This window comes from Camelus ferus, chromosome 8, assembly GCF_009834535.1.
Source record: "Camelus ferus isolate YT-003-E chromosome 8, BCGSAC_Cfer_1.0, whole genome shotgun sequence".
Taxonomy (NCBI): Eukaryota; Metazoa; Chordata; class Mammalia; order Artiodactyla; family Camelidae; genus Camelus; species Camelus ferus.
In genome coordinates this window covers 28,343,459-28,356,269 of record NC_045703.1, presented here as the reverse complement: position 1 = coordinate 28,356,269, position 12,811 = coordinate 28,343,459, and the positions used below count along the sequence as shown (strand labels likewise).

Genomic DNA, 12,811 nt, shown 5'->3' with positions numbered 1-12,811 from the left:
GCAGTGAGGAGCCTTTGAGGATGCCCTGCCCTGCTATTTTGCCATCTCTCTGCTCTTTCTCTTCTCCCTACACTAGAGTTGCTTTATCTCCCCAGCTGCTAATTTTTTTCAGGCACAATAGTGCATTCTCCATCCTCACCACGCACTCAGCAGTATGAGGATGACCCAAAGGATAAAAGCCATGAAGGCAGAGACTGGCTTGTTCCCTGTGTCCCCAGGACCTTGCACAGTGCCTGTCAGGCACTCGGTAATCTCAGTAATACTTGTTTACTGGCTCTGTGTGGTTGAGAGCTCTTCCATTCCTGCTTGCAGACTACATCTGGTCATTTAATGATGACAATAATGAAGTCAAACATTCTTTTGAAAATGAAAAAGGTAAAGCATCACCCCTGCCTCAATTATTTGGAGGTGGGTGGTGATGCCAGCCCCCTAGGGGCCCTTCCTCATGCTCTGCCCTTGATGCCACATTAATTCTGAACTCCTCACTCCTCTGAAGGCATGCTGCTTCCTTGGTGTTCCAGTTTGCTGACTCTCTGGGCACCATGTAGCCACTCATCATTTGCTGAACTGAATTCAATGACTGCTCTTGGATTTCGAGTCCTGGGGAAGATGTTCAGTGCCTGGAGCATCTCCACGGCATCTCAGTCCCTAAGATGTCGCTGGGCACAGACACATGGAATCGCCCCTCAATAGTCTACTGGGCCCTCACTTTAAACTCTCCGTCAACCTCTTTCTGATCAGATTTTCCAGCCGAGAGATTTGGGCATTCCCTCTTGAGTCTAAGGGTGCTGGTGGTAGAACGCAATGCGCGGATCAGATTCAGGGTAGATGCTGGCAGTGCAGAGCCTGAGCTGTGCTGCAGAGTTCCCATATGGTTGGAAGATGAGCCTCGGAGAATCGGGAATGGTGTCAGCCAGACACCACTGCCAAGTAGCACAGATTTAAAGATTTCTTGATACTCCTAGACAGCTGAGCAGAGATTTTATCAGCAGCAGCAAATGCAGCCAGCCCATCGTCACCTTGGCAGCATTTGTGGAGTTAATTGGAGCACTAAGTTGACAGGACACCAGTGTGGGGATATCGAAGAACCTTCTCTTGTCTTGGTGCTTGTGTCATGTTTTGTGTTGAATTGTGGATCCAAGGTCTCTGGGAGTGAGGAATGTTGCCCTCTGCTGGGACTCTAGGTTAATTTTTTATTCAAGCAAGTTAGCCAGAAATGTTTCTATTGATGGCAGTGTTTCTAACATGCTTGGTAGAAACAAACATTTTTATTAATGAGGCTGAATAGTGAGAGTTATAGGGGGGATTTCCATACTCTGGCCTCCGCCTGCTGTAGGAATGTGGGGAGTCAAAGGACTTCTGTTCGTTTTGTTCACACAGTTCACCCAGAGACTTGTTCCTGTGCTTATTCTCTACGCTGGGTGTTCATGAGGGCAGATCCCCCCGCCCCCAAGAACGTGTACTCCAGCTGCGTGGAATGTGAGTTTCTGGTCATCTCTCTCTGCGCAGAATCTTGTTTTAAATGTATTAGTGGAACTGCTTGTTAAAATGCCTTTGCCCCTTTTCTAAAATCAGTTGTAATGTGTATGGCTTTTTAAATGATTGGCATTACACGTTCAAATTTCTATGTTGGTAAAACCTCATGGAAATCTCATGACCACAGGACCTCCAAAATTATTTTGGTGTAATAGAATTTAAGGTGAGTAAGCTGCTAAAAATCTAATTTACAGTCTAGGAATTAGCAGGTAAGACAATTTGAATTTATTGGGGCAATGCTTTTCAACAGTGACCCACAGTTATAAATACATCTTACAGAGCCGTACGGTTCACATGTATGGATTTGTATGTAAATATATAGACAGGGAAACAGAACAGAACTTGAATTTACTTACTGTGTGCAGTGCCCTCTGATATTTTCTGTTCTGTTTTCTTTTTTTCCTTTCTTTCTGTCTCTCTTATCATTCATACTTCCTCCTTCTCTCCCTCTTTCTTACATGCTGGTCTTCACCCATCAAATCAGTATTATCATTTACTAACAGTCCACATGATGATCCACAATTCCAAACTGCTACATCAGGGGTAAAGATTTTCAACCATCTCCATCCCTTCCTTTCTCCAAGTTTCGGATGTGTGTGTATGTAGTTTCTCTTTCCTTTATTCCTTCCTTTTAAAAATTATCCTCTTGTTTTCTGCCAGATAGCAGAACTGAAGAACTGACAAGAGCTTGAAACCCCCCTTCAGCTCAGCTGTCCTTCCTGTACTCCTCCCAGCCCCAGCCTATAGGGCAGACAGACCTCCAAAAATGCCTTCCTGTGACTGGCTTTCCCTGCCATGCTGTGGGAAAGTTCTCCTCTTACTTACTGATTGAGAGTAATCATTACAACTAATTCGATAAAAGGCCCATGGTATTCTCACTGCTCTGGCTTGGGAAGAGCATTGTTTAATAATAATCATACTGGGTGGGGAGGGTATAGCTCAGTGGTAGAGCACATGCTTAGCATGTATGAGGTCCTAGGTTCAATCCCCAGTACCTCCTCTAAAATGAATAAGTAAATAAATAAAGCTGATTACCTCCCCCCAAACAAGCAAAAAACCAAAATAAGTAAATAAAGTATTAAAAGTAATAACAATAATAATCATACTGTAACAGTAAATATTTAAGGACTTACTGTGATTCAGACACCAGCTCAGCACTTCACATACATTATCTCAGTATGTCCTCAAAGCTGCCCTGTGAGACAGGTCCCATTGTATATCCCGGAGTTACACACAGGAAGTGGAGGCACGAAAACTCACACAGAGGACCTATCCACTCCTTTCTGCCTATCTACAGTTGTGTTATTCATAAAGCCAGTGGCCTCTCTGAACAGCTTCTTTTTCCTAAGCATATATTTGAGAGTAGTAGACACCTTGCTTAACAAACATTCGTTGAGCTCTTCTGTGTCCCAGGCACTTTGCAAGACACTAGGGGTAGACTCAGGAATGACCTGGTCCCATACATCATGCAGTGTGATGAGGATGGGGCAGCTCGGTGAGGAGACCCCATGAGAGAGAGGGGCTGGTGGCAGGCTCCCCCTAGCCCAGCATGCCCCTGGTCCTTTGCTCATGGGAAGGTTTTGGGCAGGGGTGGAGGGGTTGGGGGCAGGAGGGACAGGGGCCTCTGACTTATCATCAGCTTATACAAACAAACCCTGAAGAAAGTATTGGCTACCTCTGTGGGATAATTAAAACACCTAAAAGAATTCCTTTATCTTCAGGTTCCTGAGAGTATAAAGTAGCAGTTCTTTTGCATGGTTGTTGTCAACAGAGATGCAAGAGAAAAATTAACCTTTGTCTAATATGAGTCCAGTGATTCTGTTATCTAAAAGAGAGGGTCCAGGAGGTAATTCATTAATTTAAATGAACCATAACATGTGGGATGTTCAGAAGGATCAAAGTTTCATATAAGACCTCATGGTTTCTTTCCACCCTGGGCCTACATGTTGCTAACCTGCTGTTGCAACTCCAGCCCCTTGAGATTGTCTCTTCTTCCCTGCATTTTTTTAGGCTGCAAGAGAAAAGCACCTCATGTACTATTGTGCTTGGCATTAGTTATCAGAATGCTTACAAATGATCCTGAATCTGCCTGGATGAGATAAACTGAGGGCAGACTCTGTCTTCCAGGCCCTGGCCACCCAGAGAGGCCCAACAGCTTGTTAGAAATGCAGAGCCAGGAATCAGAATCTGTATTCTAACTAAAGCCCAAGCAATTCATATGGATATTAGACTTCAAAAGCACTGGGCTAGGCCAGGCTATGCCAACCTTATTTCTCCCCAGGCAGGGAAGCATCCTAAGGATGCACTTTGTTCCTGTCATTTTCTAGTTGCCCGAGGCACGTGCATGACTAGGGAAGTATATGCTCTGTGCTTCAGCCCTGCCTGCTGCCCTGACACCCAGCAGTGCTCACCATCTAGGTCTTCTGCTTAATTAGGCCCTCAAAAGTATATTCTAGTACGTTTTGGGGTCAAATTCAACATTTATCAAAAACAGATTTATGACTGAAATATAATGAATAGCACATATTTTAAGTGTACCGTTTGATGGGGGGAGGGTATGGCTCAGTGGTAGAGTGCGTGCTTAGCATGCACAAAGTCCTGGGTTTGATCTCCAGTACCTCCATTAAATAAATAAATGAATAAGTAAATAAACCTAATTACTCCCCACCCCCAAAAAGCACAACAAAAAAAACTTAAAGCATACCATTTGAAACGTTTTGACGTTTATACTGGTGAAACCACGCCACAGTCAGAATGAGAAACATATCCATCATCTACTACCATGAAAGTTTCCTTGTGTCCCATCTCCAGGTAACTGCTACTCTGCTTTCTGTTAGATAAGTTTGCATTTTCTAGTATAAAGTCTGGCTTCTTTTGTCTGATTTTTTTTCACTCAGCTTAATTATTTTGAGATTCACCACGAGTACCATGTCTGTCAGCTCTATTGCTGAGTTGTGTTCCATTGCATGAGTATAACACAGCATATCTATGTACTTGTTGATAAAAATCTGGGTTGTTTCCAGTTTTGGGCTATTTACAAACACAGCTGTCATGAATATCTGCATACAAGTTTCTGTATGATCATGTGCTTTTATATTGCTTGGTAAATAAGTACCTAGGAATGGAAGACCAGATCATATGGTCTCATATATGTTGAACTTTTTAAAGAAATACCAACCATTTTTCAAAGTGGTTATACCATTTTATATCCACCAGAGCGGTGTATGAGAGTTCTAGTTCCTTCCTGTCATCTCCAGCACTAAGTATTCTGTCTTTTTAATTACACCCATTCTAGTGGGGTGATGTGGTATCTCAGTGTTTTAATGTGCATGTTACTAAGTATCTTTTTATATGCTTAACTGCCATTTATATGTCTTCTTTGAAATAGCTGCTGAAATCATTGTATGTCATTATTGAGCTGAGAGTTCTTCATGTATTCTAGATTCAGGTCCTTTATCAGATAAATGATTTTCCAGTATTTTCTTCCTCTTGGGCTTGTTTTTCATTCTTTTAAAGAAGTTTTAAATTTTGATGAAGTCCAGTTTATCAATTTGTTCTCTTACGGATCATGCTTACAGTATTTTATATGAGAAATACTTGCATAAAACAAGATCATAAATGATTGCTCTTATGTTTTCTTCTGTAAGTGTTAGAATTTTAAGTTAGTTTTTATTTTTACATCCATGATCCAATTTTAGTTCATTTTTATATGCTATACACGGGATGAAAGGCTATTTTTTTTCTTTTTTTTTTTTTTCATATGTATGTCCAATTGTTCCAGCATCATTTGTTAAAGAGATTAGCCTTTCTCCACTGAATTGCCTTTGAACCTGTGTTGAAAATCAGTTGTCATGTATATGTAAATGAGCCTGTTAAACTGTCCAGGGCCTGACAATAGGGAAAACCACCAATGAAAGCAGTGAGTACTCTGAGTTTTCAAATAGTCAGATCAACTGCCTTCCAGGGCTTGGACTCAAGCTTTGGAGTCTTTTGAACTTGCCATGGGAGTTCAGCAAGAGTGGATCCACAGAGTGTGCTAGCCTTGGGCGAGATGAGGAAATAATCCCTGAAACCACTTTTGGTCGGGCTTAATTCTCTCACTGTCGTCTGTTGAGTAAGGCTGGATAGTATGTAGCAAGTACCCGTCTAGCCACATAGGAGAGGTATTAATTCATTACATACAAGGGATGCTTTAGGACATGGAGCTTCATACTCTTATGGCTTTCTGATTGAAAAGGGCTGCTGAACCAACAAGGAGACTGAGACTTAGAAACGTGGGAGGCCCCATCACCTCACAGAACCCGCAGTTCTGTAAGCTCAGGGGAGTTCTGGGCTAGCTCTTTTCCAGTCTTAGATAAGACGCCACTCCAGGCAGTGGTAGAGCTAGCATCAGTCTGGTGCTCTTTAGACCCCAGTTCTTCCGTGCTAAACGCTGTGCATCTCGGGAGCTGTCCAGAGTGGAGACATCTGCTCTCCTGGAGGCTGCAGACTGGAGAACACGCTGCTGCTTTCTAGAACTGTCCTAGGCAGGAATCCTTCCTATCAGTGAGGTGGCCTGTGGATGGCCGGGCCGCCACAGTAGCCTCTTGTGTTCCTGAGCCCTTTCTCCCATCCTTCACAGGGCTCTCCCAGCTTTACCAGCTTCTGTCCTTGTCTCCTGCCAGGCCCTGTAGACCAGAAGTCCAGGCTGGTGTCCTACAGGAATGGGAAGCCTTCGGGTAGGGCATGAGCCTCTCAGGAAGTAGGGAGAGTGAGCAGGTTTGGCACTGGGATGCAGGCTTGTGTTAGTGATACATTCCTAGACTGGCAGAGTGATTCCAGGGTAAGGCAGGCACTTTCTCACATGCTCTCAAGATTGACCTTGGCCCCTCTGTGTGTGGTGACACAAACCCGTGTCTAGTACAGTAAATCAGAACACTCACCTAATGCACTTTTTGTTTTCCAGGCGCTCCTAGCAGGCATGCGGAACCGGGAGAACAGCTCGCCCTGCCAGGGTAACGGGGAGCAAGCTGGCAGAGGCAAGAACTTGAGCTCCGGCTGGCCCGGGGAGGAGGAGCCTGGCAGTGACGTGACCACGCCCTCCTACAAGAAGCCTCTGTACGGCATCTCGCACAAGATCATGGAGAAGAAGAACCCTCCCGCGGGCGATGTGCTCAGCACGTACGAGCTCTTCGAGAAGGCGAACCCCAGCAACAGCCCGTCACCGCTGCGGCTCCTGAACGAGCCACAGAAGCGGGACTGTGGCAGTGCCGCAGCGGCCACTGACGGTGACCCCAACATCTACTTTCTCATCCAGAAGATGTTCTACATGCTCAACACGCTCTCCTCCAACATGTCGCAGCTGCACAGCAAGGTGGACCTGCTGTCCCTGGAGGTGAGCCGCATCAAAAAGCAGGTGAGCCCCACCGAGATGGTGGCCAAGTTCCAGCCGCCGCCCGAGTACCAGCTCACAGCGGCCGAGCTCAAGCAGATTGTGGACCAGAGCCTGTCAGGCGGCGACCTGGCCTGCCGCCTGCTGGTGCAGCTCTTCCCCGAGCTCTTCAGCGACGTGGACTTCTCCCGGGGGTGCAGTGCCTGCGGCTTCGCAGCTAAGCGGAAGCTGGAGTCGCTGCACCTGCAGCTCATCCGCAACTATGTGGAGGTGTACTACCCGTCGGTGAAGGACACAGCCGTGTGGCAGGCGGAGTGCCTGCCCCAGCTGAATGACTTCTTCAGTCGCTTCTGGGCCCAGCGGGAAATGGAAGACAGCCAGCCCAGCGGCCAGGTCACCGGCTTCTTCGAGGCCGAACAGGTGGACACTAGCCACTTCCTAGACAACAAAGACCAGGAGGAGGCCCTGTCCCTGGACCGGAGCAGCACCATCGCCTCTGACCACGTGGTGGACACCCAAGACCTCACCGAGTTCCTGGACGAAGCCTCATCACCTGGCGAATTTGCTGTCTTCCTTCTCCACCGGCTCTTCCCCGAGCTCTTCGACCACCGGAAGCTGGGCGAGCAGTACAGCTGCTACGGGGATGGCGGCAAGCAGGAGCTGGACCCGCAGAGGCTGCAGATCATCCGCAACTACACGGAGATCTACTTCCCCGACATGCAGGAGGAGGAGGCCTGGCTGCAGCAGTGCGCCCAGCGCATCAACGACGAGCTGGAGGGCCTGGGGCTGGACGCGGGCAGCGAGGGCGAGCCCCCGCGGGACGACTGCTACGACTCCTCCAGCCTGCCTGACGACATCTCCGTGGTCAAGGTGGAAGACAGTTTCGAGGGCGAACGACCCGGCCGGCGGTCCAAGAAGATCTGGCTGGTGCCCATCGACTTCGACAAGCTGGAGATCCCGCAGCCCGACTTTGAAGTGCCCGGCGCCGATTGCCTGCTCAGCAAGGAGCAGCTGCGCAGCATCTACGAGAGCAGCCTGTCCATCGGCAACTTCGCCTCACGCCTGCTCGTGCACCTGTTCCCCGAGCTCTTCACCCACGAGAACCTGCGCAAGCAATACAACTGCAGCGGCTCCCTGGGCAAGAAGCAGCTGGACCCGTCCCGCATCAAGCTCATCCGCCACTACGTGCAGCTGCTGTACCCCCGGGCCAAAAACGACCGCGTCTGGACACTCGAGTTCGTGGGCAAACTGGACGAGCGCTGCCGGCGCCGGGACACGGAGCAGAGGCGCTCCTACCAGCAGCAGCGCAAGGTCCACGTGCCGGGCCCTGAGTGCAGGGACCTGGCCAGCTATGCAATCAACCCCGAGCGGTTCCGGGAGGAATTTGAGGGGCCCCCGCTCCCACCTGAAAGGAGCAGCAAGGACTTCTGCAAGATCCCCCTGGACGAGCTGGTGGTCCCCTCGCCTGACTTCCCGGTGCCTTCGCCGTACTTGCTGTCGGACAAGGAGGTGCGCGAGATCGTGCAGCAGAGCCTCTCCGTGGGCAACTTCGCCGCCCGGCTGCTCGTCAGGCTCTTCCCCGAACTCTTCACCGCCGAGAACCTGCGGCTGCAGTACAACCACTCCGGGGCCTGCAACAAGAAGCAACTGGACCCCACGCGGCTGAGGCTCATCCGCCACTACGTGGAGGCTGTCTACCCGGTGGAGAAGATGGAGGAGGTGTGGCACTACGAATGTATCCCGAGCATCGATGAACGGTGCCGCCGCCCCAACCGGAAGAAATGCGACATCCTGAAGAAAGCCAAGAAGGTGGAGAAGTGATGGGCCCCGCGGGCACTGAGCCTTCTGCCGGAGCTCACGACTGTCCACAGCTGCGCACCTTATGTCGGTGGGAGTGGCCTACGACCTTTGCACACGTAAGCGCCCAGCCAGCCACAAGAAAGAAGCCTCGCATTTGGTCTCTGGTACTTACGACTTTTGCCCTGTGTTCTGGTGGTGCAGCCAGAGTCTGGGGAGAGCCGAGCTATGAGAGCAGAGAGGCCTCAGGAGTCAAGGTTCCCTCTCCTTGGCATTGGTGTCCCAGTCCCCTCACAATTTCAAATGCAAATCGAGCAACCCTCTTATTCCTCTTCCCACGTTTTACATCTTCCACTTTTATCAATTTTTTTTTTAATTAAAAAGAAATCCTTTTTAGAAAATCACTGGGCTCTCTGGAGGCCATTTTAGTTAGAAAAAAAAATCTTTAAAATATTTGAGATGAAGTACTGTAAGATGACTTAAGTTGCTGGTTTTTTTTTTTTAATGGTTTCAAATATATGAAATTTTTAGAAGTGCCATGTTCATGCATGATGGCTAATGATAGCTTCAGGTGGCATAGGGATGGATTTTACTGACCTTGTCTTTTACATTGGATTTTGGAAGAGTCAAGATGCCTCTTGGATGGCAGTAGAGGGGATGGAATAGGGTGATGTCCTTTCTGACCATGGTCAGTCCACTCTCCTTCCCACTGGGTGCCGAGGGAGGGGCTTAGGGGGCAGCCCGGCCTGTCCCACGTTGCTGCGCCGGTAGAATGCTGTGCTCACTCTGTAGACGAGAACACTGGATGATGATGATGTGGATGATGATGATGATATGAATGTAGATAGACGTGGAAACACGTTCACCTTGTCTTCATTTGAGCTGTGTCTTTCCACTGCCCACTTTCGTATCCACACGAGGATGCTGGTTGGAGGGGCAGGCATACTTCCTTGGAAAACAATACATGTGGATACTTGGCTACTTGTTTGATTTAAGGGTGGGCCTCTTTGGGCTCATCATGAACTGTTTACTTTCCATGTGTGTATTTGTACAAAACCCAGGTTCTGGGAGCTGTATGGTGACTTCACCACACCTCAGTGTCAGCTCCTCCAGTCAGTACACATCCTTGTTCCTCAGGGTGGGCCCAGGCCTTGGGCCTTCTTGGGGATACCTGGTTTTGGAAGGACACAGGCCATCTCAAATGGGGCTCCCCTGTCCCTTCCCAGGGTCCACTCAGAGCTTTCCCCTTGGGCCCCCTAGAAGGTCCTGCTGTCCTACATCTGGCCAGTCCCTTGTCCTCGGGGTGAGACACCTGTGCTCTCCCCACTGGTTGGGAAGGTCACACTGCTCCACACCAGCGGCATGCTCTCTGGGATTCCAACCAGGAAACTCCCCACCCGGTGAAGTCCTTCATGTAAAAACAATACTTAGCTACCTGACTTTGGGGGCCAGTGCCTAAGAGGGAAAGGAAACAGTCTAACCCAAACACAGTATAGCATACCAGAAAGCTGGAAAATGAATTGAATCACACAGGGTAGTTGTAAAACCCTGGTGGAATGTTACAGATTTAATAACCTAATGGCTTAATATTTTGCTACCTTAAAATGCAGAAATAATAGAAACAATCTGTGAATTTTCTTTATACAGATAAGGACTTCAGTTCCAGTGGCTGTATGACGGAATCTTGCCTGCACCCAGTGGGCATTTTTCTTTTTTTTACATGACAGGATTTTGAGCAATGTAAGTTGCTGATCTAACTTTAGTAAATTTGCTTTTAAATGTCATTTACAGATTATTTCTGTTTGAAACTGCGAACCTAAATTATTGAAATTTAGAAATGCACAGGGACTTAATGACTCTCCCACCCACCCACCCACACGCCCACACATATATTTCTTACTAAAATTGAAGTGAGATGAAGGGAATCCACATGAATAACAAGCTCAACCTCTTTGTGCCTGGAAAGGAGGAGGACTGGAGCAGCCAGAGACTCAATTCCCCCTCACCTGGGCCTTTCTCTATGCCTTAGTCTCTCCAGCACACGGATGCATGCCCGCTCGCACGCCCGCACACACGCCCGACCCAAAGACGGCAGCGGCCCTCGCTCACCAGCCCGGCTGGAGGGAGAGTGCTGTGGAATTTGTTCTGGTCTCTAGGATGTATCCAAGAGGATTCCAAGCCATGTGAAAATTGCTCTGCTTTCTGGAGAGTGGAATGTGACCCTGCAACTTCAGAAGCACAATCATTTAATAATAATAATAATAAAAAAAATCCTGTCTGCCCACAGTAGAGAAATCAACAGGTTCTAGGAATGAAATATGTCTGTTTATAACCTAGAGCATGTTCAGTTTTTGGAAACCATATTTTGGTGATTTTTTTTATACCTTTCCTGTGTAGGGCTTCTTCCCCCCAGTTCTTAGAGTCCCTTTCAGTGAAGAGGTGGACACACTCTGAGCTGTTTCTTGTCTCTCTGGACTGACTCATCAGGAAACGCCTGCGGGTCCTGTGTCTGTCTGTGTGGTGTCCTCAGCGCTCCAGCCATACAGGTGGGCTCCAGAGGCAGTTTTTTTTTTACATGAAGCAATAGAAGTACAAAATACTAAATGTTTTTTTAGAATTTAATGTTTTCCATAAAATCTGTTGGCACAACCCCTTCTCCCTCTCTATCTAAATTTGATTTTTTCACTTGTTTGTTTTTTCAGATTTTTTTTTTTTTGACCTCATATCCGGAGGACTAAAGTAGCACAGACACATTCTGATGTTAAGTAAAATAGCAAGTCACAATAGGCGGTAGCGTCCCTCCTTTTTCTCTGTTAGTGAGTTTTTAAAGAATGTATGAAGATAGTCACGAATGTACTAAGTGTTCTAATCCTGCTTTAGTTCACTTTGGCTGTGTCTACATGACAACACAAGTTTGACAGGGAATAAAGTGTCCAGTGTCATGGGTGTTAGTGTGCCCCTCCCCCTTCAGTGCTGGCCTCAACCTTCCTTTCTTTTTACGTTTGTGGGGAGGGGCCACCACATCAGCAGCAATCATCAACCAACCAATGGGATCTACTTAGTGGTGAATGGATTAGCTGTTTAAATGGTAAGAGTCACTGGCTTGACACACCACAGAATGGCCACTTGGGTTCCTGCAGAGATGGCCTCAGTGTCCACCTTTCCCCGCACATGTTTGCTTCTTGCCTGATTGAGGAGGAGGGTCTCAAGACCCCTGATTGGAGGTCATTGAGCTCTTACCCTGCTGGCTGAGTAGATAGATAAGACGATATCAAGTGGGGCGGTGGGGGAGGGGGCAAGGAGCTCTTACTGCCATTTGGAAATACTTGCCTCGTGTAGATCCAGCCTTAATGTTTTTCTGACATCCTAGTGATAGCAGACCCTGCACAAAGTGGATATCAGAGTTAATACTGTGAGGAGACAAAATAATGAGAATAGTTTTACCAAAGATAATGAAATATCGCATAATGTCTGCATTTTACCATTGATTTGAGTGCATCCTTAGAAAACTGAATGTAACAAAAACCCAGGACATTTTTGGAAATTGTATGCTCTCTAGCAACTTTGTGTGAATTTTTATACAAGCACTGTTTTATGAGTTATATAAAATGTTATAAAAATAGAAAAAATATGGTCTCGCAACATCTCATTTTCCTAGGGCAGAGGTCTCTCACGTCTGAGTCTGGTGGTGTTTGCATGCGGCCTCCTTCCAGCTCCTAGGGGAGGGGAGGGCATGGACACTCGGGGCACCTCGGCCTCCTGGGCTCCCACACTGGGCATCGGGGTGCAGCTCCCAGATTACAGTTTGTCACAGCTGAATGACTGAGCCGTCACCACGTAAAGCCTAGCCCGTTTCTACACAAACGGCTTCCCAGCTATGCCGCTGAGGCGCGCTGACCTTCCCTTACCTCCCCTGGGCGGGCGCCAGGCCCGCCCCACTGCCAAAGTGGCAGAGCTTCAGTTCACTCCCCATTCTCAAAGCTAACATATTACTAACTGATAACAAAAGGATGTGTGTTTTTTCTTACCTCTTCTCTTTGGTGAATTATAAATCATTAAATAATATTTCACAGTAAAAATAATGTCCCAAGCTATCAGAGAAGCATT

At 47.6% G+C, this 12,811-nt stretch overlaps 1 protein-coding gene across 4 annotated transcripts in view; it reads left to right on the top strand.

Moving 5' to 3' along the window:
* The window catches only part of BEND3 (BEN domain containing 3), a 32,286-nt gene extending 19,953 nt beyond the window's left edge, over nt 1-12,333 (top strand). For 3 of the 4 annotated variants that reach the window (XM_032484626.1, XM_032484627.1, XM_032484625.1), the window contains exon 4: nt 6,482-12,333. In XM_032484626.1, the coding sequence (XP_032340517.1) occupies nt 6,482-8,728 (2,247 nt within the window). In that variant the 3' untranslated portion in view covers nt 8,729-12,333. Of the gene's footprint in view, nt 1-1,380; nt 1,480-6,481 lie in introns of all 4 variants that reach the window. The other variant, XM_032484628.1, reaches the window with a different exon arrangement.
* The last annotated feature ends 478 nt before the right edge of the window (nt 12,334-12,811 follow it).